At 48.9% G+C, this 22,922-nt stretch overlaps 8 protein-coding genes across 8 annotated transcripts; 3 read left to right on the top strand and 5 right to left on the bottom strand.

Moving 5' to 3' along the window:
* Positions 1 to 634: 634 nt before the first annotated feature.
* On the bottom strand, positions 635 to 1,519 carry BT62DRAFT_40072 (uncharacterized protein). The gene is made up of 2 exons (XM_043180791.1): positions 940 to 1,519; positions 635 to 886 (listed from the first exon to the last, which is right to left on the bottom strand). The coding sequence occupies exons 1-2, from the start codon at positions 1,434 to 1,436 to the stop codon at positions 880 to 882; spliced, it is 504 nt and encodes a 167-aa protein (XP_043046488.1). The 5' UTR covers positions 1,437 to 1,519; the 3' UTR covers positions 635 to 879.
* Positions 1,520 to 1,733: 214 nt separating this feature from the next.
* BT62DRAFT_1070684 (uncharacterized protein) lies at positions 1,734 to 2,976 on the top strand (the record flags this gene model as incomplete). The annotated part of the gene is made up of 1 exon (XM_043178686.1): positions 1,734 to 2,976. One exon carries the CDS (start codon positions 1,734 to 1,736, stop codon positions 2,880 to 2,882), a length of 1,149 nt encoding a protein of 382 aa, XP_043046487.1. The 3' UTR covers positions 2,883 to 2,976.
* A 5,817-nt stretch (positions 2,977 to 8,793) lies between these two features.
* BT62DRAFT_915333 (uncharacterized protein) lies at positions 8,794 to 10,636 on the bottom strand (the record flags this gene model as incomplete). The annotated part of the gene is made up of 8 exons (XM_043183932.1): positions 8,794 to 8,880; positions 8,932 to 8,974; positions 9,415 to 9,540; positions 9,770 to 9,786; positions 9,819 to 9,889; positions 10,046 to 10,164; positions 10,354 to 10,461; positions 10,500 to 10,636. 8 exons carry the CDS (start codon positions 10,634 to 10,636, stop codon positions 8,794 to 8,796), a joined length of 708 nt encoding a protein of 235 aa, XP_043046486.1.
* A 21-nt stretch (positions 10,637 to 10,657) lies between these two features.
* BT62DRAFT_925527 (uncharacterized protein) lies at positions 10,658 to 11,002 on the top strand (the record flags this gene model as incomplete). The annotated part of the gene is made up of 2 exons (XM_043184833.1): positions 10,658 to 10,840; positions 10,896 to 11,002. Coding segments are annotated over exons 1-2 (230 nt in total), but the record flags the coding sequence as incomplete, so codon positions are not given.
* A 156-nt stretch (positions 11,003 to 11,158) lies between these two features.
* BT62DRAFT_915332 (uncharacterized protein) lies at positions 11,159 to 11,745 on the top strand (the record flags this gene model as incomplete). Its single annotated transcript, XM_043183931.1, has 4 exons — positions 11,159 to 11,289; positions 11,345 to 11,441; positions 11,492 to 11,548; positions 11,605 to 11,745. 4 exons carry the CDS (start codon positions 11,159 to 11,161, stop codon positions 11,743 to 11,745), a joined length of 426 nt encoding a protein of 141 aa, XP_043046484.1.
* A 336-nt stretch (positions 11,746 to 12,081) lies between these two features.
* BT62DRAFT_1016869 (glycoside hydrolase family 5 protein) lies at positions 12,082 to 14,503 on the bottom strand (the record flags this gene model as incomplete). Its single annotated transcript, XM_043178237.1, has 8 exons — positions 14,032 to 14,503; positions 13,940 to 13,973; positions 13,691 to 13,834; positions 13,520 to 13,638; positions 13,175 to 13,462; positions 12,659 to 13,124; positions 12,577 to 12,604; positions 12,082 to 12,512 (listed from the first exon to the last, which is right to left on the bottom strand). Exons 1-8 carry the CDS (start codon positions 14,475 to 14,477, stop codon positions 12,082 to 12,084), a joined length of 1,956 nt encoding a protein of 651 aa, XP_043046483.1. The 5' UTR covers positions 14,478 to 14,503.
* A 1,020-nt stretch (positions 14,504 to 15,523) lies between these two features.
* Positions 15,524 to 20,691, bottom strand: BT62DRAFT_989979 (uncharacterized protein). The gene is made up of 10 exons (XM_043190191.1): positions 20,152 to 20,691; positions 19,955 to 20,098; positions 19,274 to 19,899; positions 18,653 to 19,224; positions 18,450 to 18,599; positions 17,310 to 18,399; positions 16,753 to 17,256; positions 16,414 to 16,697; positions 15,744 to 16,355; positions 15,524 to 15,692 (listed from the first exon to the last, which is right to left on the bottom strand). The coding sequence occupies exons 1-10, from the start codon at positions 20,202 to 20,204 to the stop codon at positions 15,618 to 15,620; spliced, it is 4,110 nt and encodes a 1,369-aa protein (XP_043046482.1). The 5' UTR covers positions 20,205 to 20,691; the 3' UTR covers positions 15,524 to 15,617.
* Positions 20,463 to 22,901, bottom strand: BT62DRAFT_879027 (ALDH-like protein; the record flags this gene model as incomplete). Its single annotated transcript, XM_043182574.1, has 11 exons — positions 20,463 to 20,559; positions 20,616 to 20,742; positions 20,804 to 20,869; positions 20,960 to 21,145; positions 21,192 to 21,541; positions 21,588 to 21,712; positions 21,766 to 21,861; positions 21,911 to 22,068; positions 22,124 to 22,306; positions 22,353 to 22,683; positions 22,731 to 22,901. 11 exons carry the CDS (start codon positions 22,899 to 22,901, stop codon positions 20,463 to 20,465), a joined length of 1,890 nt encoding a protein of 629 aa, XP_043046481.1.
* Between the last annotated feature and the right edge of the window lie 21 nt (positions 22,902 to 22,922).

Here is a 22,922-nt window from a genome sequence, read left to right as displayed (position 1 = left end):
TCAGACATACAAGGACTAGGCCCGATTATTGGTAGTATTCTTCGCAAGCTTCCTTCTGGAGACTTACGGCTGAGCATCTATTCTACCCGCCTCCAGACTTAAGACATACCCGATTCGAGACACTCGAGGTCAAAGTATGAACAACTGTGCCGGCAATACATGTACTAATACGCAGGCACAGATGCGATATGGGCTTCCGCAGGAGTGATGATCAAGATACCAAGCATACCAAGACCAGGAGATGGGTTAAAAATGTGGCGGATATGGCGGTAGAGCACTGTATGGGGTGGTGAATTATTAGTTGTGTGCGTCTTGTCGGCGTACCATGAGTCCTGAGGTACTGCGGTGGAGCTAGCAGCCAGAAAGCGGCGATGATCATACGAGTACATCCTCAGACTGAGCAAACGGCCGGCGATGCCAAGCTTTGGTGCCACAGCATTGTCGTTTTTAGGAGGAAGACAGTATTAAGGTACGAGCCATAAGACATACGGCACAGTCAGCCGGGAATTCCAAATAACGGTGGTCTGAAGGTCGATGGTTATTGATAACGAGTGAGGGGACGATCACATGAAAACACAAACAGCTCAAGGTTTATGCATTTTATGATCCACACTATTGGCGACTCTAGGTGGGGGTATGATTTGGGTTCGGACTTGTTTGGATATTTGGCCATGGGTCGTCGAATTTGAGGGTCCATGTGCTCGAACAGGCAATCACAAGCCGAAGACCAAGCGAAGTGCACCTTGTCTCGAATATTCGAAAGTGACTCTCGAAGGAGCCTGTTGTCGTTCTTTCGCTCGAAATGTTGAACACTTGGTGATTGATGGCGGTACATGCGCACACCTGGTCTGGCCCCAGAAAGCGATTACCGGTCATCGGTTATCTTCTGAAAATGTAGAATTTAACAACTTCAAGGGAACTTGACACACATTCGCCTACGTTTGAATCGCCGCGACTGCGTTGGAAGGGGCGGTTAAGGGGACATCATCAACGATAGCTTTAAACGCTTGTCTTGGGAGCGTGTGAGATCTGATATGCGTATTACCGGTGTGCGCGTGTGTTGTCAAGGCCAAAATTTTCACACCCCTGCAGAGAGGATAGGAAGGGCCCTGAGAACGGGTGATGGATAGAGGGGATCCATGAACCATCAACATTGGAATTTGGATCAACAGCTTACAGAACTGCATGTCATGAATGAGAGGGGCATTTGGCAATGGAGGAAGAATTTGCGATGTAGGTGCTAATGGATCCAGGCGAGGGATGTGGCTAGAGCCTGTTGTCCGTGAATGAATAAAGAGATAAGTGCGTGCATGAACGGGCGCACGTTCATCTACGATTAGGATAAGACGACTACGAGTAGGAGCGGGGGATACGTAAGAGACGGAGGCGGACCCAGGGTAGGAGAGGGAAGCCGAGTATCTTTTCGAGGATAACATACCATCGGGAGACAAAAAAAAAACAGAGGCGACAAGGGGAGGGCTGTATTACCTTCTTCTTCTAACTGGTCGCAGCAACGCCGCAACAAGTCGAATATGAGATCTCGATTCTCGGAATCAAAAAAGACCAACCCAAAAAAGGTCTCGGTTGATCGCGATCGAGACCCCGGAAACCCAAGCGTAATAAATAAATGCCAAGAATCAGACGTCTAGTCATCGTACTTATACAAGAGAAAGGCTGTTCTCGGGGCAGGCCAGACACCACTACCTTTGCTACCACCAACACTACCATTCACTATGTCGAGAGCTAAGATACGTTTCGCACCATTACCAGACCCACGCCAACAGACAGACGACGACGAGTCTGAGACCGACCTCTCAGCCCCCTTCCCACCGTCGTCAGACACGGCGAGCGACATTTCTACTAGCATTTCGCCCCCCTCGACCTCTGCCCTTCCTACTCCACAACACCATACCACTCCTCGATTACCCTTCTGGGCGTTTTCGAAGAAGAAATATTCTGGAGACTCGCAGTCTAGTTCAGCCTCCAGTTCCATGCACTCGCTTACGCCTACACAAAGCCTCACTGGGCCTGTGAGCTTTTCCACGCCGAGGTTGCTGAGTATGTTCCGGGGTGGGGAAAAGGAGAACGGGCACCCACTTTCTCGTTGGTCAAGCCCTGGGAGCACGACGAGTGCTGATGCTGGGCTGTGGAGGTCGCAGAGTACTCAGTCATACGTGCCGAAGCAACAGCGGAAGGGACGAGCGCCTCCACCACGAAAAACCGACGGCCTCCTAGCCACTATACATACGCCAAATCCGGCAAAGGGAACGCGGATGCTTAATGGGCGGGTCTATGGTCAAAAGAAAGCTCAGAGAGAAAGGAATCTCTTTGCTACTGCTCCAGATGCCGAACCAGAGTTTGTCGAATGGGGGTATGGCGGGATGGGAAGCGTGAAGTCATCGAGGGAGGCGGGTGGGAAGATGTGGGGCAAGCTGCAGAGTGAGGCCCGGGACGACGATGATGATGGCGGCGGAATGGCGTGGGTAAAGAAGCGTCGGGAGGAGCGGGAGCGTAAGGCGCGTGAGGAGCGGGAAGCCAAGGAGAAGGAGGAGCGGGAAGCAAGGGAGAAGGAGAAGGAGCGGGAGGCATTGTCACTACCATCGCCTCCAACATCACCGTCATCATCATTGACGCCGACGGGCCACCCAACATGCTCGGCGATATCACCTGACGACAGCGAACACAACTTGCGAGCCGTGACGCTACCGGCCGCCTTTGTGATGCGACAGGAGCAATCAACGGATGCCGACGGTGAAGACGATGATTCAGACAATGAGGAGTACAGTGAGGGTGAAGAAGAGTCAGAGGACGATGAGGCCGCCCGGAAAACAGTGCTCGGGGCGGGCGTCGAGAAGATTAGTCGGCACAAGGTGTCGACTTAGCTTGCATTTTTTTTTCCACTTACACTGCAATTATTTTATTTTTGGGTTATCATCTCTAGCGTATCGTAGTTTAGTTATACACGACATCATTATATCTGATTCCTGTTCATCGTGCATCGTCTAGTACTGTATTGTCTGCAATTGATTCCGGGGTTTTTGGGTTCCTATATGTCTTATGTCTCGTTTCAAGGTAACGATGGTGATCATGGTAAAATGTCTCCGATTTATTTAAATTGCTGTGTAGGTGCTGTATCTTGACTTGTTATGCCGCTGTCTGCCGTCATCCAAATCTGTCATTGTCACGGCCCGTGACGGTGAGTGCGAGTGTGTCAGCGTCCAGGTTCCGCCTATACCCGCAGTTTCCGCTTTCCAGATTACCCCGTAACCCCTCTCCTGCGAAACCGTAATATCGGCGGAGGCCGCTTATCAGAAACGCAAGCCGTAACCCTCTTTCTTTTTTGAACATCGACCCCTTTGATCAATCATGATTTTCGCAGTCTTGCATCAGAATGCCTCGAGGATAGCATGCCTCTCCCTCGAATTCGTTAGCATTGTCGATTAGCGCCATCGATTAATCAGATACTCTTCCATTTATCGACGGGGGCTTCGGTTTTCTCGGGCGGATTCCCATTTTGTGTGCCGGCCTGTGACGCCTTCGGTCCCTTTCATGCGAGTTCGGATAAGAGGTGTTCCCTTTCGTTGCAGAATGTGTCCTCCTTTCTGCACGTCTGGTGACGACCTCGTGAGCATAAAATTTCCTTGTAACCCCTCAGGTGCATTGTTTTCCACCCGGATCTTTTTACGGGTGAGAAGGATCATGAAATCAATCGCAGCCAAAAAGAGGTGTATTTTTTCTCTGGAAGGCTGTGCGCGCGACGTGTAATTCTGCGAGATGAAATAACACAGCATGCCACTGAGCACGGGATACAGAGGTGAGCTTATGTGTCACTCATGAACCTTCCATCGCTGAAAATAGTACCATTATATGTAGTCCTAAGGCGTGGCTACTGCGAGGTCTATAAAGTTCGAAATCTTTCGTCCTATGCCTCTTCTCATTCTGACCTCGTAGCCCGAAACCCATCACTTCTCTGACAATATCGAAATGGACGACAATCAGGACCATCTTGGACTCCAAGGATCTCGAAAAAGGCGATATCAAAGTCATATTCCATTCCACTCGATTACCAGTGACGTCACGTCATGCTCATTAAGAGCACTGGGGGATTTGGTGCAGCTTGCAAGTTGACATCGAGTCGCTCAGAACTCGCTCAAATGACCGTTGCTCCTTCCCCCCCCTCCTTCTTGTCGATCTCGACCCGGAACCCTGGGATATTACTTTGGCATTGGCCGCACACAACTTTGAGAGGAGTAATTGCCTTCATTCTCGTTCACTGATTCTCCTAAAGTCTAGTCCCATTGAATTCCACCTCCCCTCCGATCTAGCAGGACCTCTCCGATCACACTTGAGTCATCTCATGGCGGGAGAACGGTTTACTGTGGTCATACGACCTTCGACGACTCCAGTGCGTGCGTGCGTGCGTGCGAACAGTCTGCTATATGCGCTTACAACTTCTACTATTGAAACATTGTCGTTAACTGGACCCCCGGTACCATAACTCTTCAAATGTTGAAAGCGGGGAGTTTTCTCGTTGTTTCTATGACACATACTTGGAAAGGCACCTTTATTTCGCGGTTCCGGGCTCGTGACGTGAACTTTGACCAGCGAAAATCCCTCCAATGGCTTGGCCCTGCCAGCAAAATTGCCTCTTGGCTCTTGGAACTCCGCCTTGTCCCTCTTGGATTCAAGATGCCGGCTTTGCGGTATGGGAGCGGGCTCTATTTAAACTTATGACGGCGCTTTTTCAAACTTCTATTCCTCCTACCCTCCTCCGTACAGGTGATCATACACTGCACAGCACTTGAGACTCACGGCTATCATAAGATGGCGATGGCGTACTCTGGAACGGTACCTGTACTATGTATCATTGTGCGTTTATTGATCCTTCGTGAACTTTCCATCTCTTTGACGCCTGATTTTGATCTTGTTCTGCTCATCAGATAATGGTGTCCTTTTAGTGCCCCGCATTACAGCTCGATCTTCCCAGGCATTCGTGTACCAATGCCCTGCACAAGTACTCGGGTACGCTGTCTGTTATCCGGCTCTCATGCGACCGATACACATCTTCATAACTCCCGGTATTCAGTTTTGAGTGACGAACATTAGGGTTACTCGACTTGGTGAAATTGGCAGGCACCGGCTGATGATTCACTGTCATTCCATGCCTTGGATGGATTAATGATGTTCAGAGTACCTGGTTTTAGTGCGCTATCCTTTTTTTTTTTTCCCTTTTTCTTCGAAGTCAGGAACAGAATCGACGCAGCCAGGTGGTAGCGCAACAAAAGACAAAGACGGCAAAGACTGTATCCAAGTCCCAAGCATCTTGGTATCTCGACTCAGTGGACGCAATAAGCTCTGCCAGACTTGATTCGTGCACTCTTCTCGAAATAGGTCAGCGAGAATACCGGTTCTATCCTCCAGCATTCATCAACGAGTATCGTAAGTGGTGGCAACAATTCCCGCTAATTCAGTAACGATAATAACACAGGACGTCCCAGCTAGGGATTCTCGGTTCTCCTGGACGCTCGATATCTTGCCGTCCTCGGAGTTACCCAGTTTTCACACTTGCCGTGGAAAGAACAGGTCTACGTGTACTAATCTCATTCGCAATCACAACGCCATACGTCTGTTCCTTATCGTTGGTTGCGCTATTTTGGAAACATACTCTCTAATTCTTCGCGCCATCACAGGCTCGGATACGGAATTCATCACCTACACTGGTACATGCGATTATTTTGGTATATTGGCAATACGAACGTGCGCAAGTGCATCAAGCGAACACGGTAATCAATTCATCCCGCCTTCGCAATGGGACCCCGAAAGACCCCCTGGCCGTCGGGAGATACCGGTGCCGGCTACAAGCGTCATATCTTTCCGTAAGGCTTTGATTGATTTTTTTTTTTCGCTGATGCCCTGTGGTCTGGTAATAATATGTAGGGCTTACTTTCATCACCGTGTCCACCGCTTCCACGATGCATCCGTCTGCCGCAATGATGAGAGGATGCGATTACTCACTAATAGCTACCTTCTCGACTAGTACGCTTTCCTTCGATTACGAATATATACTTTCATATATTCTCAATTCCAGGGACTCGGATAATTTTCCACTGGCATGACTTGGAGCCATGGCCGTCGGCCGTGTTTCCCCTTAAGCCCGTCCCTCGCATCTCCAGGCGGGTCCCGCCACCGCCACCGCGGCCAGACCCTCCTTGAATGTTAGTAAGTATATGTATTTTAGCGTATGCGTGCTCGAAACCAATTTGTGTGTCTTCTTGTGGGGTTGCCGTTTGGATAAGAAGATGGACGGGTAGCTTGCTAGCGCTGTACGTAGCAGATGCCACTCATTTTCATTCAGGAATTTTTTCAGTACGGTCCACGAGGCCGCGGTGACGGACATAGGAGGATACTAGTACCATCAGACCTCGAAATACGGAATACTACTAGTTTATCGAGCATGGCCATGGCTCGGTGTTTGAAGCTTGTTCACTCGCGCTTCTTGATCCTTCGTTCAAGTTGGTTGGAAAGCGAGGACAACGAAGGCCCGCGTATCGGAGTTTCAAATCGAATCGGCTCAACGAAACTTGGATTATTCTCGAAAGCTGCGAGACATGGCTTGCGACTGCGAAGAGTTTTGCTGGCATTGGAGTGAAGTACAATTAAAGTCTAATTTCTTCTCTATATTAGAAATGTCGTTACTGCGCAGACGGGCAGCGGCCTTTACTGCCAGTGACTGGCGATGACCGCATCGGTTGTATGCTGCAACGACACCTCAATTGGAGACTTCTATGGTTCCCAAGTGGTGTCAAAATTGACCTCACTGGATATATTCATGGAGCACGCTATATTTAGCTCATGCATCCTTTCAAAATTGGCCTTTAGAATTCCTTGAGTCATCTTTGAGAAGTGACTACTCGGTTTGCAATCAAGGTTACAAATTTTTCGATGTGCTTCCTCATTCATGGCTGCTTAATGGGTTGGAAATAGCGTGTGTATCTCAGGTAGACTTGGAGCTATTAATGAACAATAGTGAACTATTCTTGGAGAAGGGCGGCACGCTAATGGGGCATCATACATATACGTCGTCGTCGTCGTCGTCCACGCGTTTTTCATTAACTGACGGCCCTACGTACCGAGCTTGGACTAGTGCTTCGGCCGCCTTCGATGCACAACCTCGGACATGATGCAACCATCTACCGCTTTCGTGTCGCAGTCCTTACCAGCACTCTATGACCCAACGATATCGATTTTCGCGGGAAAAAAAAAAAAAGCTGTCTTCTGAACCCCTTCCGAAATCTCGCCGAAGGTGTCTGAGGACCAGCTGATATCTGGTTGCTGGGGTCCTCCCATAGATTCCAGATTTATTTATATCGCTCAGGAAGGTTTTTAGCTTATCGGAAACGGCGGCCCGGGGACTGTATGGCTTCTTGTCATACTATTTTGCATTCGGGTGGTATGACGCACCGATATGATACAACAACCGGTACCGAGGGGAATATTTCGTGGGCTCAGTATGCATCCCAGAGGTAGCTTCGGACTTACGCTTCGTTTATCAACTAGGGAAAACCGGTCTGCTATCTTATGCAAAGCAAGTCGAGAAGCAACCGAAGACCGAATAGGACCATTAGATGGGGACTTACGCATATGGCGTACGTCTTGAGTGGCGTATCCGCCATGAACGTTGAACTCTTACGTCGCGGCAGGAAAGGCCCCCCCCCCCTATATGCCTAAAGCAAGACGAATGTTAGCTATCACGTCAACCACTTTTGTTCCGTTTCCTCGTAAGAGGTTCGTAAAATCAATGACGAGACTTGTTTTCTCATCGCCACCTTGTCTGTAGAAGGAGATAAATATCCAACAGGCGTACAGGCTGAATGAGCACATGGGCCATCACCGTGCCGCATCGGAGCACCTTCAGACGAGTTGGCCTATGAGTCAATCAGGGTGGCCTTCTTCAAAGTCCGATCCTTCTCGTCCTTGAACGCCGGGAAAGGATGGCCTATCTATGAAGAAGCGATCTGTCCTCCATGAGGTCCATCATGCGTCAGTTTCCGAGCATATAGGTGTCTAATGGCTTGCTCCAAAGGTAGTCCCCTGTTTACACTCCCGGACATCTCCTGGCTAATATAGTATCTCAGCAGACGTTGACTCCACATCGCTGTATGTGTCGTGACGGTCGTGTTGATCTCTCGTCTACCAAAAGCTGAAGAGCCCTCCCTCCCTTTACGTCTGACTGGATCAGGCTTCTCATTCGTTTTTGCTGCGCAAACTTCGTCGAATACTCACTCAAAATACCAACTGCTCATCGTATCAACCGAGCTGGCTAGAAACGATCCGCAGCCCCAACGGCAAGTCACACGGTCGTTGACACGTCCTTCTTTCGACCCTCGTGTGCGATACCCTCGTTGTCGAGGACAGTAATAAATATGAAGCAGAAGGTCTCTCTGGAGCTTCTTCAAATCAGATGCGACTTGCCAGGTGCTATCTAATTGGGAAAGGTATTTATCACTAACACTGAATCCAAGTCAACTCTCCACAATAAGATATCGAGACTACAAAAGAGGGCCTCTGCTGGGCCTTCGACTAACCGTTTCGCGTTGGCCGTGGCAGTTGGCAGTTTCCCAAACCTTTGCTGCGCCTTGATCCCAATTCACCTGCGTATTTTCGAATGTACAATCGTGTCTTTATTTATCACGACGGGTCAATAGAGAGGCTTTGAAATTCAGGAGAGGAAGTTCAAGTACGTAATTACTGAGGATCAGCGAGCGCTTCAGCCCTGTCTTCGATTTTGATTCTTTATGGTTCTCTCAGCTTATGCGGCCCACTGCCCTCCCGACTGTGCTTGTGCCTCCGATGTGTACGCTCACGACAAATGCCCCGCAACTGAAGGAATTTGTCCAGAGTTTCTGGCCGCGGTTCGTTTGAAAGACTTACCAGCAGCAACTTGGGACCAGCATTAACGATCAAAGGCCGAACACTAGCATCCAAGTTTCAGCTCATCCCATTTCTTATAGATCCGAGTCTATCTCTGGGCCATCATCGAATCCTTATACCGAAGCTACTGTTCGATTGCCATTCCTACAGACTAGGGACCTCCGCCACCTTCAATCGGTACTCGTATTACTCAGTGTTAGAACAAGAAGAATCTCAGAATTAGGACCAGCAATCCGCGATGGCCTCGGACAACACTCCTGCATATCCTGGCCAAATCATCGCATATACACCGACAATCTACGGCCTCTTGATCCCACGTCTTCGCAGGCTTAATATCCCCAAATTTCACATTCTCCTGGGCTGGCTTTCAAGCTGTCTCTGCGGGTTAGTAGGGCCGTCCTACGGACCATGCTACGCATTGACCGGAGAATTACAAAGACCTTTGTTTGATATTGACGGCGCAATCCTTGTAACAAGACTTACCAGTTCACACGTACGCCTGTCTTCCCACTTCTAGGCTTGTGTTCTCTTGCGTTTCTACGCGGCGCGTTGATCTCGTGCCTGGTCCTCACTGAAGGCTTCGATGAGCCAGCGCTCAGTGTTCGAATCCTGGCCGCATTGACAAATACAAGTCATTTGCGCAGATTCTGTCTCCCGTTCACTCGTTGATTACGCGGATCTTTTTGATTCTTCACCGGCGATTTTTACGTCTCTCTCATCCAGAACGTCAGCAAGTTTTCATTTCTAGGTTGCTAAACGTAACGGTTACTTGTATTAGGATCTTTCAAAGGTTTGCGGAGATGCTGCGGTTGACATTATCGTGTACAATTGGACTTACGACGCCCATCCGTATCGCTACTGAAAACTTTGGACACATGCAAGCTTACGAGGATATCAAGAGCAGAAGGCCAAGCAAGTTGAAAGTTGCCGAAGGTCTCTTTTTTTTTCTGTCCATAACCTACAGGAGTAACGTTTCATTCTGAATCGTAATAAGCGCTGCTTGGGGGTTCATATTTCTGCTTCACCTTTTAGTGGCAGCACGTACACTGGACGCTCGACGGGCGCGTGTGGGCGTGCCCTCCTTCATGAGACAGCACCTCCTATTCCTACTGACCTGTCCGGCACTCCATATTTATCTTTACTACACAGGCACAAAGATGCAGTAGGGATTTCTTTTCAGAGTCTTTGCGCTGCTCGACCATGCATGTTTCTGGTTCCCGCCTCCGGAACACCCTGATTTGAAAACGGTCACTATAACGATCTCCTTTCGGTCAAGCTATAACGACAAGTTAGCCGGTAATACCACCATAGTTCATATATCATGGACGAGGAACATATTTTTCTCCCTGAGGTCCTCCCTCATAATGTCTGAGCTGATTGCGGTAACTGGAGCGACGGGACAATGAGTTTGAAAGTACTTACATTGATATGAGTACCGATGGCTTCATTTTCAGGTAAGGAGTAGTGGTTATATCTCCCTTAGGGATCCCGGGACCTTCACTATCCGCGCTATCACCAGGAGCCCCGAATCTACCGCGGCCAAGGTCGTTAAGGCTTATCTTTCAAACCTAGACAAAGTCACCAATGCGTTTGCCGGAGCATGGAGCCTCTTTGCTGTGGACCCTGTTCTACGACCGGATATGATTTGGAGCAGCTCCACGGCAAGAATATGGTCAAGGCTGCGAAAACCGACGATGTACAACATTTTGTGTGGTCCAAGGCCGTCAGCTGGATGTCCAAGGCTCGCATCGAGTCCGGCATTCCTGGGACTTTCATCTGCATTCCCATGTACTACGAAAATTTCTTCACGTCCTTCTTCCTTCCTAGCTACGATCCTAAGAAAGGATTCTCGCAGAGTGACATCCCTATTCCTCCCGAGGCGCCAATTTATTCCATGAACGTGGAGAGACTTTGGAGGATGGGTAGGTAAGTATAAGTACCCGCGCTTAGGGAACCTGCATCACCGAATTTTTTGTTCAGGTGTAAAGGTGAAGATCTGCGTCGAGAATTCTCATAAGTGACGGGTGAGAAGGCCTGTCTTGGACTCGAGCTTGATGCAAAGGAATTCGAAGCTACACGGTACGGACACCATCCAACAAAGACGTTATACTTGTCTTGGGAGTTTGTTCTAAGATCGGGGCCGGGCAGTGGTATTAAGGTAAGGGATTTCTCGTGATGAATTGCGTGGGATGTCTTTCGATTTTCGTTCTAGAACATCGAACAAACGATGTCCATCAATCCAACTGCTCGTACTTACCGGCAATGGTTGAAGGAGAGCCAAATGATGAAGAACTATGTCAAGAAGGTTGAAGGGCGAAGCTTCGCTGTTGCAAATAAGGGGTCGGAACACGTCTACCTGTAGTCTTCCTGTAGGATAAGATATACCATGGGATACTGTACTACTTTCTTGAAGAGGATCTGCAGTGACGTCATATCACTTGTTTACATCAGCACCACCATCTGCATCTCGTACCCTGTATCTGAAAATGTCGTCTGGTGCTACCGCCCAAGTAATTCTCGTTCATCTGTTAGCGAGAACCTAATGTTAATGAACCTATAGGATAAGACCTGGAAGTCTAGGGAACAAGGCGAGGAAGCACAGTATGCTCACAAAAAGGTACGACCCAATGTACCACAGCTGGTGTCATTGAAATTATAGACCCGCGCACTTAGGAGCAGGAACAGCTTGCAGCTCTCAAAGAAAAGCTGAACCACCAGGACCAATCCAAATCGATGAATCACGACTTCGAAGGAGGCTTTGGCGGGCAGGAAGACCTAGAAGATCGTTACGCAACTACAAGCGGAGAACACTAAATCTACAAACACCTTTTTTTATACACCGAAACAACAAGCCCTTTTTTATATATTGTGCGCTAGATGTAAGTTATATATAGTGTTATGCTATTGAACAAAGAATGGACGTGCGAAACGGAAGTCCAATCAATTGCAGGGTAATATTACTGAAATATAAAAGTCATGATGAAAGAACAAAGGCTACAACCAATACTGTGATGGAAAACCAGCGGCAAGGAAGGAAAATTCCACAAAGTATCAAACAAAAGATAGCAAGGTTCAAAGTCTTTATATAGCAGAAAGGAGGGCGGACGGAACTTGCCATTATCATACGAGGGGAATATTCCCCTAGTAGGCTTAGGAGCACAAGGGCGACGGTGGTGATGCTGAGGGCCCCACCCAAGGATCCAAATAGCTACATGACGTGATATTCACCATCAGTCCATCATTGTCGCCGCTGTTATTCCATCCATCCCCGACATCGATAGAAGCAGTCGCGCTGGCTGTCAACGTTGGAGCAGGGAGCGTTGGAACAACTCCGGTGGGGGTATACGAAGGCAGACTCGTGACTGTACCGGCATTGCTGATGGTTGCAGGGGGCCATGGAAGAGAGCTGCTGACGCTTGCTGGTATGCTGCCGGAGCCAGCACTAAGAGTACCTGTCCAAGGACTAGAATTTCCACATGTCCCAACGGCATTACGAGGGTCCTTCGGCAGCCAGCCTTGTTGGAGGCCAAGCTGATATGACCAGGCTGGTGATTCAATTTCGCCTGAAATGCTCGAATTGCCTTGTGAGAAAAAGAAGATAGGAATCAGAACATTGTCCAGCATAGCAGCAGCCTTGGATCTTACCTATTTTCCATGTCCAGAAAAACCAGTTCTAGGGATGGGAGTTAGAAGGTCGAAGCCTAGTGACAAAAGAAAGCAAACATACTTGAAGTGCGTCCATACTCGCGAGGGAGAATTGTTCCATAGCACTCTTCATGTCATCATCCCAGCTCTTCCAATCGGTCCACTCCGTGCAGCTTCCCATCGACGTCGTGTAGCCGGTATAATTTCCCTCGTACCGAGTGCCCAAGTTAACACCGTTGAGATATTCGCCACAATCAGTAACCGCAAGACTGAATTCACCCGCGTTGGCAAGACCGAAGTCGCTCATTGTTCCATTTACAAGGGATCCCCAAGTAGTACAAGGTGTCGTGGTGTAGGTGCTCATTGCCGCGTTGGACTGACCGTTGAAACACAAGTATGGGTGAGAATCGAGAGTAATCCTGTCGGCATCGGGCAGGAAACCAGACCACTCTGATCGAGAGAAGAATGCATCGTGGAAACTGACCCAAGGACCCTTCCCTTCGCCGATGCCTCCAGCATTGCGAACAATGTCATAAGCTTGAAGATAGCTGAAACGGTCTGTTAGATACCGAGAATTGAGAAAAGTAGAAACCCTTACAAAGCTTTAGTCTGGTCTTCGCCGACGGTTGACCCTAGGATTTCGTTTGCAATCCCAAAGATTGTCACGACATCTCGGTATTGAGGCTGTGATACAAATTCCGCGAGGATACGAATATAGTCCAAGGAACGCTGTGCATTTGCGTAGCCCATGGGTCCATTTAAAACGTTGACACTACCTAGTTTGCCAGAGTGATTCCATCCGTTCTGGCTGCCTGGCAGGGCATGGAAGTCGAGGTTGATTCGCAAGCCGTATTTACGACACCATTGAATGGCTTTCAGGAAATATCTGTGACGGAGGGACATTTTAAAACAAGCGCAATACAGCGGGTCGCTTCTTACTCACGTCCAAGCAACTTTAGGCAAGAATGGTTCATCGCCACGAGTTTCAATGGCCCAATACGGCAGAGGTATTCGAACATAGTTTAGACCTGCGCCAGCAATCTCAGCGAAATCCTGTTCCGTCTACTGCATTGTCAAACACGTCGAAAACAAGGATTTTAGGCGAGCGGCATACGATAAATGTCTTGTAGTGCTCCTCGATCTGTTCAATGCCACCATTTGTAGTATCCGCCCTTAGTATGGTATGCAGAGTGTATTCATCAACTGCCGGGTAGCTGTCAGCTGCGTAAGGCTCGAAGAGAGCAGGAGAACTGTAGTTCTCGTCAGTCGAGCCGGTCTTTAGACGGTTGTAGAAGGTACTCGCATGAACTAAGAGGATGTCAGGTCAGCGGAAGACATGATACGTATTGAGAGGTTCACTTACAGGTTCGATGGTAAGCCATCCACCAACGTTGACACTACGTATCACGGATTGTATTAGTTGACATCATGGGAAATTTATGGGAAAACGCTTACCCTCTAATTATGTCGACGCCATAGTTGAACGTCTCGTTTAGTGCAGGACTCCAAGATTGGGGTCGTGCTGCATTGTTAAACGGGTCTGTAGGGTCATAGTACCAATATCCACCGAAGGAATTTGAGTACGTGAACTGCGATCCATCCTCCGTCGTGATTTTGGACCCGTCACCACCTGTCACAGCCGCGAGGGTTGACTTGCCGGTGCTGGTGGCCGATGGACTGCTAGTCCCGCCACTGTTGTTGCTGCTGCCGCTGCTGTCTGAGCTCGTGGTGCTTTTGGGTTTGACAACGGTGAAATACACGGGGATAACGATGGCAAGGATGAGAAGAGCGGCGGCGGCTGTTCCTGCAACAATAACAACTTTCCGTTTAGATCTTGGGGCGGCATAAACAGCGCGTTTTTCTTCCAGGTATTTGCTCCCCCGACTGGTCATTGGTGCCATGCCTATACTTCTCTCTCCCTCAGCGCCATAATATTCCGTGTCGCGTGGATCATCATGGTAGGCGGCATCAAAGCCCTCGCTGCCTTGGTTTCGGAGCTGCGTGTCGTTCAGGGCATACACTGAAGAACTGTATTCGGAGTCTCTACCTCCAGTGGAAGGAAATGTGCCGTGTGAATGATATGAGTCGCGAATGACGGGTCCTCCTTCACTGTACAGGGCGGCACCGAGGAAGCGAGGCTGTTCAGCGCCGGAAGGGATCCCAATATCATCGGGGGGGAGATCCTGCTCTGGCGGTTGCGGGGTACTGGGAGCGGAAGGAAGGGGAGACGCGGCATTATAGAGGGCAATGATGTGCTGGTCGTCGCTCGTCAATGGCAGAGGGTCGTACTCCACGTTGCTGACTGGTTCATTGTGAGGCCCTGACATGCTGGGAGCGTCTGTTGAAGAAGTACTGATCAGAAAGCCACGGGGATACACGGTAAATTAAAAAAAAGATGGCACATGTCTTTGCAGTCGAACCTAATTCAGCTGATGGATATCACTTGACGAGTACGACGACCTTGGCGAGGGCGGGATCGTGAGGACGGGATCGCGAGGACGACGAGGGCGGATAGCTGGGATGCGTGGGGCAGGACGTTATCGACCAAGCCTTGACTTGACAGGACTTTTGTGTTAGGATGCTTGAGCCACATTCCGGCCCGAGCTGATTTGCCTTCTCAGTCCCGTAAACGACTCGGCGCCCGTGCACTAAACGCTTCTTGCACTACGCTAGGCTACGGTGCCCGTCATATCTATTTTCTGACTGGCTCACTTGTCGCCGTAAGCCTAGCAACCCGGTAGAGGTCCAAATCCGATTTTCGCACACGGCGCATGTTCACCGAGCCAATAGAAATTCGCGACCGATTCTCTCTACCACCATTATCAACAAGAAATCTAACAATGTCACCTCTGGCAGACCTATGTCATTCGCTGAACATGGTCCCTGTTATCGGCAACTGTGGGTTGAATGAAACAGAAAGGGGTCTGACAGTGACAGACCTCATGTTAAAGTTTCATGAATATGATGCATTTGCAACCAATAGTATAGAAAGAACAAAAATGATTACAAGACTTATCAATACCCCTCAGCACATACCCAACCTAAGACTGCTGCTGGTTTTGCTGCTGTTGCTGTTGAACTTGCTGTTGCTGTTGCTGTTGCACCTGTGCTTGTTGCTGCAGAGACCAAGGTAAGAATCAATCTCATGCAAGCAGTCAATCGCGCACCAACGCCTGCAACCGCAACGCATTTTGAAGTTGCTCTTGCGTATAATTCGGTAGGTAATACGGGACATTGGTCGCACGAGGAACTTGAGACTGGACAGGCACCGATACCTGCGTTTGAGGCTGCGTCGACGGAGGTCGTGGAGAGCTGACTGAATTGGCAAGGCCATTGTTATTAATCTGAGGCGATGATGTTGCATCGCGTGCGCCGAACGGCGGCGACAAATGAGCCCCGTTGACACTGACACTCGCCGTGGTCTGACCAGCAGCAGCAGCAGCCGCAGCTGTCTGTGCTTGCAAGTGGGCAATGGCGTGTTGGATCTGCTGGGTCGTGAGCGATTGATGCGACTGGGGGATCGGCTGTTGCGTTAGTTGTTGCTGCTGTTGCTGAGCTAATTGGGCTTGCTGCTGTTGGTTTCGCAGTATTTGTTGTGGCGAAAGTCGACTATTTCCTGAGATCAGCGGGGTACCTATTCGCTGCTGCTGAGATATGTTGACTTGATTGCGGATCGGTATGCTGGTGGACACCATCCCTTGAGTAGGTAAAGCTTGCCCGGCTGTCCTCTGTACGTTAGAACTCTGCGTCTGTCCGTTGGCAACAGGTGTGCTATTGGCCTTGACAAGGTAATACAAAAGAATCAGTAAAGCTCCGAGGCTTAAAAACCTTACATACCGGGGACGCGCGCGGCTGTTGCGCTGCCTGAGTTGGTTGCGCTGCCTGAGCTGACTGCGCTTGCGGTGCAGGTTGTGCTTGTTGACCTTGCTGAGACTGTTGTTGCTGTTGCTGTTGCTGTTGCTGCTGTTGCTGCTGTTGTGCCTTTGCGTTTACCAGCAAAGCATAATCTTTCACGTCTCTCATATCTCTATCCATCTTGATCCTGACCAGATCAGCAGGAGCTAATTTAGGCATCTTAGCGTATTGGCCGTGTGTCTCATGGACAGTGCTGGATTTCCTAGCTAAAAGTGAATGGACATCGGTAAAGGATAGAAAGGGAAGAATTGTAAAACGAACGAGAGTTTTTGGCAGTTAATTCTGCGCGCCGCTTGATCAGTTTCCGCATGGAATCTTGTACCGTCTTGTGACGCTTATTCTTGGGCTCCACGTCCATTCCTGGGAGACTCGGGGCTGTGGTGCTGGATACACTAGTACTAGCCAATCGCTTGACTCCTCTGGTTGTCATCTGTGCAGCTGGCACAGGAATGGTTATCCCAGGGCTGGTTAAAAGGGTATCTTGGTCTTTATGGCCCACATCGGCCCATCTTTCCTTCCACCGTGCATAGCATTCCCGGGGTCCACGTCGGTCAGAAGGTACAGTAATGCGAGACGAATTGAAGCATTCAGCGATAAGCTTCCAATTACAGTTCCTGTCCTTGTCGAGGGACCCATATGTATTAACGAGGCTTTTAAGAAGATCATCCTCCTTAGGTAACCACATAATATCAGGTTTTTTGGAGCTAAGGGTCAAAGGAGGCTCCGTGTCGGGTCGACTTCTCATAGTGACACGACCAAATAGATCTGTATAATTTTTAGTCCGTTTTGTGCAACAGCCTACAGCTCAGAGAGCCTACCACTAGCGGACTCATCCACAACTTTGCTTGATGGAGCATCAGATTCCACGATCGGGTTCTCCTCGAAGGGTAGCCACTGTCCGTCTCTCCAGCGTTTCGCCGGCTGGAGAGCGCTTACAAGCGTTGGTCTCGTCATCATGAACGTCCCGACCGGAAAAACCTTCGAGTAGTTGAACTCGTCAACCCGCCTGTGTATATCTTCAGCTTTCTTGTCCTTTTTCTTTCCTTCTGTAGGAGGCGGTGGTACTGAACTGTCAGAAGGGGGATCAATGAGATTCCAAACCTGTAAATCAGGGAATATGTCGGATAGATCGGCAGGGGGTAGGGATATCTCTGTAACTTCTTCACTCGACGGATCGCCATCAGAAATTTTAAAATCATCGAAGTCGAGAAATAGTTTGTCTGCATCGGAATAGGCGACTCGTTCACGGATGGGTGTGTACATGTTAATCCTGAAAGACTTCGAGGTGGGTAAAGTTGGTTCGTGTTCACCGGAAACGGATTGTGATGTGGATGTAGAAGAAGTCAGAATAGGGTCACTGGAACTTGCTTTTAGACCAAGGGCCGAGACATCCGGCTCCTCGGTCTTTTGTACTAATTCTTCACTATCTTGGGTAGCTTGATGATCAGCATCCGTGTCCTCGCCATCCGCGAGAGTCCCCGTCAGGTCAATCTCCTCCTTCTTTGGCTCGAGCTCAATCCGCCCAGGATTGTCTTCGACATTGGCTTCGATGGCTTGAAGGGCATCCTCGATTAGGGTCGAGCTCCCGATAGCATCAACGACGCTTTCCTTATCTTGTTCGTCGTTATCGTCTTCATCTGATGCATAGTCAAGAATGAGCATCGATGATCGGTTTGCATCGCTCGAATGGGGAGGGTCGTCGATATCCATAAGACCTGGATCGGGATCAGAGTGCTCGATCTCAGGACTTTGGCCTTCCAGTGGTCGTCGCCACATCACGCAGATGCCTCTCTTCACCCGCTCTTCCGGAGAGCCTGCCTTGTGCCATTCCAAAACCGACTGCGCCAGGTTATAAGCAACAGCGTATTTCCATCTTCGCTCCTCCCGAAAGTCAATTCGCATCCATTTCTGGGCCGATGTGAGTATAGAAAAACGGAGAGGGTTGATACCGCACTTACCATTTCATCCATGAGGTAATCCCAATGAGTCTTCGGAATAGTATCAACAGACCGCTGTTTCTTAGGCTGCCTAAAACTCCACTTTCCAGCGTCCTTGAGCGTCTCGATTCGATCAATGGTTCTAGCAAGTCTAAGCTCAGCCATGGCGATCTAACAAAATACCTATTAGTCGTAGGTCAAAATATGGCTGAAAGATATCTTACACTCCAATCGCGCGTAGTGAGGCATTTCGTCGCCTTTGACACCTTCTTCCACAGAGAATTAGCATTAATAGTAAAACCCCATCTGTTCAAGCCCATGGGAATGTAATCGTCCTTGTCCTTCTTCGTCTCTCCTTTCTCACGCTCCTTCTCTTTCTTGCGCAGTTGCTTCGAAAGCTTACCCCGCCTACTGAATTCGGCAGGTAGAGTTTTTATTGGCGGCAAGGTGTACTGGGGGTCAAATTGTAAATGTGGTTTGGGTGAAGACACAGGTGTTGGCGGTGAGGTTTGGGTAGGAGATCCAAGGTCAAAATTATACTGTGGAAGTCCTTGAAACGACTCCGTCGGTGTAGGGATGTATACAGGCCGCACAGAAGGAAGTATTCGTAAAGAGCTCTGCAGAAGTTGTTGAGGGGATATATGACGAAACTCGGATGCAATACTAGGTTGGGCGAGTATCAAGGGCTCAGTCTTCATAGTTGCTCCATGATGTTGAGTTTCGAGAGTCGCCTGGCGATTGACAAAAAGAACTTGTTGCGGATTCACGGGACCTGCCGGCCGTGAGGGCGTAACTACTACGGAGACGTTAACGTTCATTTTTAAAAATGTGTCTTGCATACAGACCTGTCGACGTCACTATATGATCTTGCACTATGACCTCTTTCTCTTCCTCCTCTTCCTCTTCCTCTTTCTCTTCCTCTTCCTCTTCCTCTTCCTTCTTGAGGTTCGCAATTGCGGTATGATGCTGGGGGAAAGGCTGGACGACGTCGGAGAATGCTTGTACTTCTATGATGGCGGGTTCTTCGACATCCTGCATCAATATGTCTTCACCAATCGCCTCTTCGGTTATAGGGGGCAATGACGTGTCAGTCTCATCTAAGTCCCTTTCGTCTGGCACGATGTCCACAATGGAAACGTTTGTGTTCTCCATTGACGCGACGTAAACGGGAATGCTTGGGCGGTGTGGTATAACTTGACCGCTGCTATGAGGTCTTGAAGGGCCGACTATGTTCAGTTCATCCTCAGATTCCGTAGGACTACGGTCGCCCGAGCGTTGGGCTGCGGTATGAACAACATTGTTGCCTTCCATAGACGTATCCTCCATTGTCCACGGCTCGGGACTGCTGCCCTGATAAACGTCATCGATATATTCCGCTGCTGACGCGCTAGGCTCAAAGGTCGGTTGTGAAGGTGACACGAAATACGCAATATCGAGACCTGGGAGATGATTGATGCTCCCAGTGTCAGGACTAGTGATGTTAACCCGGATGAGTCGAGTTCAAGTAACAGAGGTGCAACACGTACTTCTTATTTATATCATATTTCTGCAGGAATCCTTGCAGGTCGTCTCCACCCTCCTGTACCATGTAAACAGCACCAATGTTGTCCCTTCGTCGCAACAAATGGTACATTTCGGTTAGGAGTTCATTCCTTCTCTTCGATATCACGCTGTGAAGTTGATCTGAGGTGATTGTGCGGAAGAAACAGTCGGTATTGCTCACGCAAGTTGGGCGACACGCTCTTCGACTAAAACATCTGGTAACTTGTGTGACATTCTCAATGATGGCCTGTTAGTGACATTGAGTATGTCGGCACTATCTTATATGTGTAATATCGAGACCAAATAGAAGCCCACGTAGCGCGAGGATGCTTTTGAGGTAAGAAGGAGCGAGGGGGTAGTGGAAGTTGAAAGCAAGAGATAAATTACTAAATGTGGGCCGTTACACCTGTCACAAATCACAACTCTCCTACGTGTCCTACCACTCCTCAATCCACACTAGATCTCAAAGAAGGTATATGCTGCGACATCAACTCATTTCCGCGATGCATTTATTACGGTAATAAGGCCGCGAATGCGGGATCGCCATCCATCTGCATACAGAAAGCGGACGAGACCGGCCGTGAACTCCCTAATGGATGAGATTAAAATGGCGAGTAGTGAAATGCATTTCCATTGAGTACGAACCAGCTTGTTGTCAACGAACGAATCGGGTAGTCTAGCACCTTTGGTATGGAAGTTTGTACGAATACAGGCCACCGATCGACCATAATCGCCTTGGGATTCGTTAGGCTGCGAAGACCCTCAGGTCCGGCTTGAGGGATACGACCGATAAGCAGAAGGTCTTTTACGAGAAAAAAAGATATAGTACTGACCAAACCTTCCATAACCACTGTATTTCGTTCCACCAAACGGCAGATCTTGACTACAGGGGAAAGACGCTAATTCAGCTGGGCCACGTTTACAAAGTAATTCACAAACTTCATCTGCAAAGAGCATTCAGTCGACTTGGTCATTGAAAAAGACTGAACGTACATAAAAGACTCCAAAGTCATTGATTGACACCATTCCGCACTCAAGCTCTCTCGCAACTTTGAGGCATTGTCTTTGGTCGGGTCCAAAGACACTTGCGCCTAGACCGTAACGAGTACTATTCGCGATGTTGATGGCCTCGTCGACGGTACCGTAAGGCATAATCAGGGCGATAGGCGCGAACACTACGACGGACTTAGCTTAGCAAGAGAGGGAGATTGGCAGACTCACGCTCTTTCTGAGCAATCGTCATGTCAGAAGATACCGGTCCAATAACAGTGGGCAAAAAATAGGTGCCCTTGTCATTGTAGATATGCTTATGTCTCTTACCGCCTTCGACATGTACGCCGTTTCCAAATTCCTCTGTCTCTGTGATGAGATGTTCCAGCGCATCGAATCGGGCGGAAGAAATCATAGCGCCACAATCCACCGGTGAAAGATAACCTTGATCATTTGGTGCCATAACTGAGCCAAGCCGCAGTTTGGTGACCCGCTGGGAGAAAATATCGAACAGGTCATCATATTGCGAACGATGGACGATCAAGCGTTCAATGCCAATACAGTTCTGGCCGACATTTTGGCTATAAAAACGTAAACATCGGAAATAGACTTGGAGATTACACCTACTATACACCCCGCATCCAGGTACTCACCCACTTATTCAAGTCAGTGCCAGGCATGATTATCGCAGGGTCCTTTCCTCCGAGTTCCAATGTTACCGGCGTGAGATGTTTGGTAGCAGCCACCGCGACCTACAGGCGCGCTTAGCTCACAATGTGCGATTAAACAATGGTAGTAATGATACCTTGCGTCCCACTTCTTCAGAACCGATGAATGTGATGTGTTTAATCAGCGACGATGTCGTCAGAGCATCCGCGTCTTCTGGCCAGCAACATACAAGCTAACATGTTGTTCAGAGCTGATTGCCGCAGCGAAGCATATATATTTACCTGAACAATCTCTGGGTCGTGACCACATGCTTCCAAGCAAGACCTAATGATGTAGATATACCAGGACGTTGACCATATTACATTCTCAGAGCACTTCAGAACGATAGAATTTCCGGAAAACAAGGCTGCTAGTATTGGAGACCAGGCGTTATGCAATGCTATACGAATGGCTGGTCACAAACAATAGTTGATCGAATATAGACCTAAACTCACGGTAGTTCCACGAGACAATTCCCGCAACCGCTCCAAGAGGCTCATAATGTACCTCAGAAGTCTTGTAAGCCAACATCGTATTGCGACATCGCCTCTCCGGTCGTAGAGTTTTTTCTCCGTGGGCTATCAACCATTCCATCTTAGAGCAAGTGGTCAGAATTTCACCCAGAGCCGCATCAACCACTGCGGGAATTCAATATGTGTCTATCCCTGATATGGGGCAACTCACTCGTCTTTCCCGTATCTCTACAAGCAACTTTAGCACAAATATTTTGGTTGTCTACCATCCATTTCAGCAAGCTACGAACGACGCGTCTTCGTTGAGTAAACGAGGTTTCACGCCATGACAGCTGTGCTTCGTCTGCTTTCTCGATTTTTTGCGCGATTTCTTCTTTGCCATCGGCTAAATACGTTTGGATATGCAGACCTGTCGCTGGATCGAAGCTGGTGATGTATTTTCGTCCTTGGATAGTGAAAGAAGGTAGAAGATCTTCGTTGGTTTCGTGGGAGGTCAGTGTAGGATCATCTATTACAAAAGACTTCCATCCAACTTCGGCAGGCTGAACTCCCTTTAATAAATTGATACAAGAAAATGTGGTAGACGCACCTCAGGGACAGAGAACTTGAACGGAACCGCACTGTTGCTGGCTCTTTGATACCGTTGGAACACGAGCCAAATCCCAAAGGCAAAAAATAAGGAAAGAAGGTAAAAAACGTCGATGCCGTGGTCGTCAGACCAAATATTGAGTGTGATGAGAGGGTGCAGAAACAGTGACATGAGTTTATCCATAATTTCCAC

The sequence above is a fragment of the Guyanagaster necrorhizus genome, assembly GCF_019112545.1.
Source record: "Guyanagaster necrorhizus MCA 3950 unplaced genomic scaffold BT62scaffold_1, whole genome shotgun sequence".
In the NCBI taxonomy this organism is placed as follows: domain Eukaryota; kingdom Fungi; phylum Basidiomycota; class Agaricomycetes; order Agaricales; family Physalacriaceae; genus Guyanagaster; species Guyanagaster necrorhizus.
Note: the sequence above shows the minus strand (reverse complement) of the source record. Positions and strands in the feature narration are given on the sequence as shown.

What these genes read in the sequence shown, in the direction of transcription:
- BT62DRAFT_40072 (XM_043180791.1), bottom strand. Translation starts at nt 1,436, where the DNA reads ATGTTATCCTCGAAAAGATACTCGGCTTCCCTCTCCTACCCTGGGTCC.
- BT62DRAFT_989979 (XM_043190191.1), bottom strand. Translation starts at nt 20,204, where the DNA reads ATGTCACACAAGTTACCAGATGTTTTAGTCGAAGAGCGTGTCGCCCAA. An exon ending in ATTACCTCATGGATGAAATG is followed by an intron (nt 18,400 to 18,449) that starts GTAAGTGCGGTA and finishes ACATCGGCCCAG; the next exon opens with AAATGGATGCGAATTGACTT. An exon ending in AACAGCCGCGCGCGTCCCCG is followed by an intron (nt 16,356 to 16,413) that starts GTATGTAAGGTT and finishes TACCTTGTCAAG; the next exon opens with GCCAATAGCACACCTGTTGC.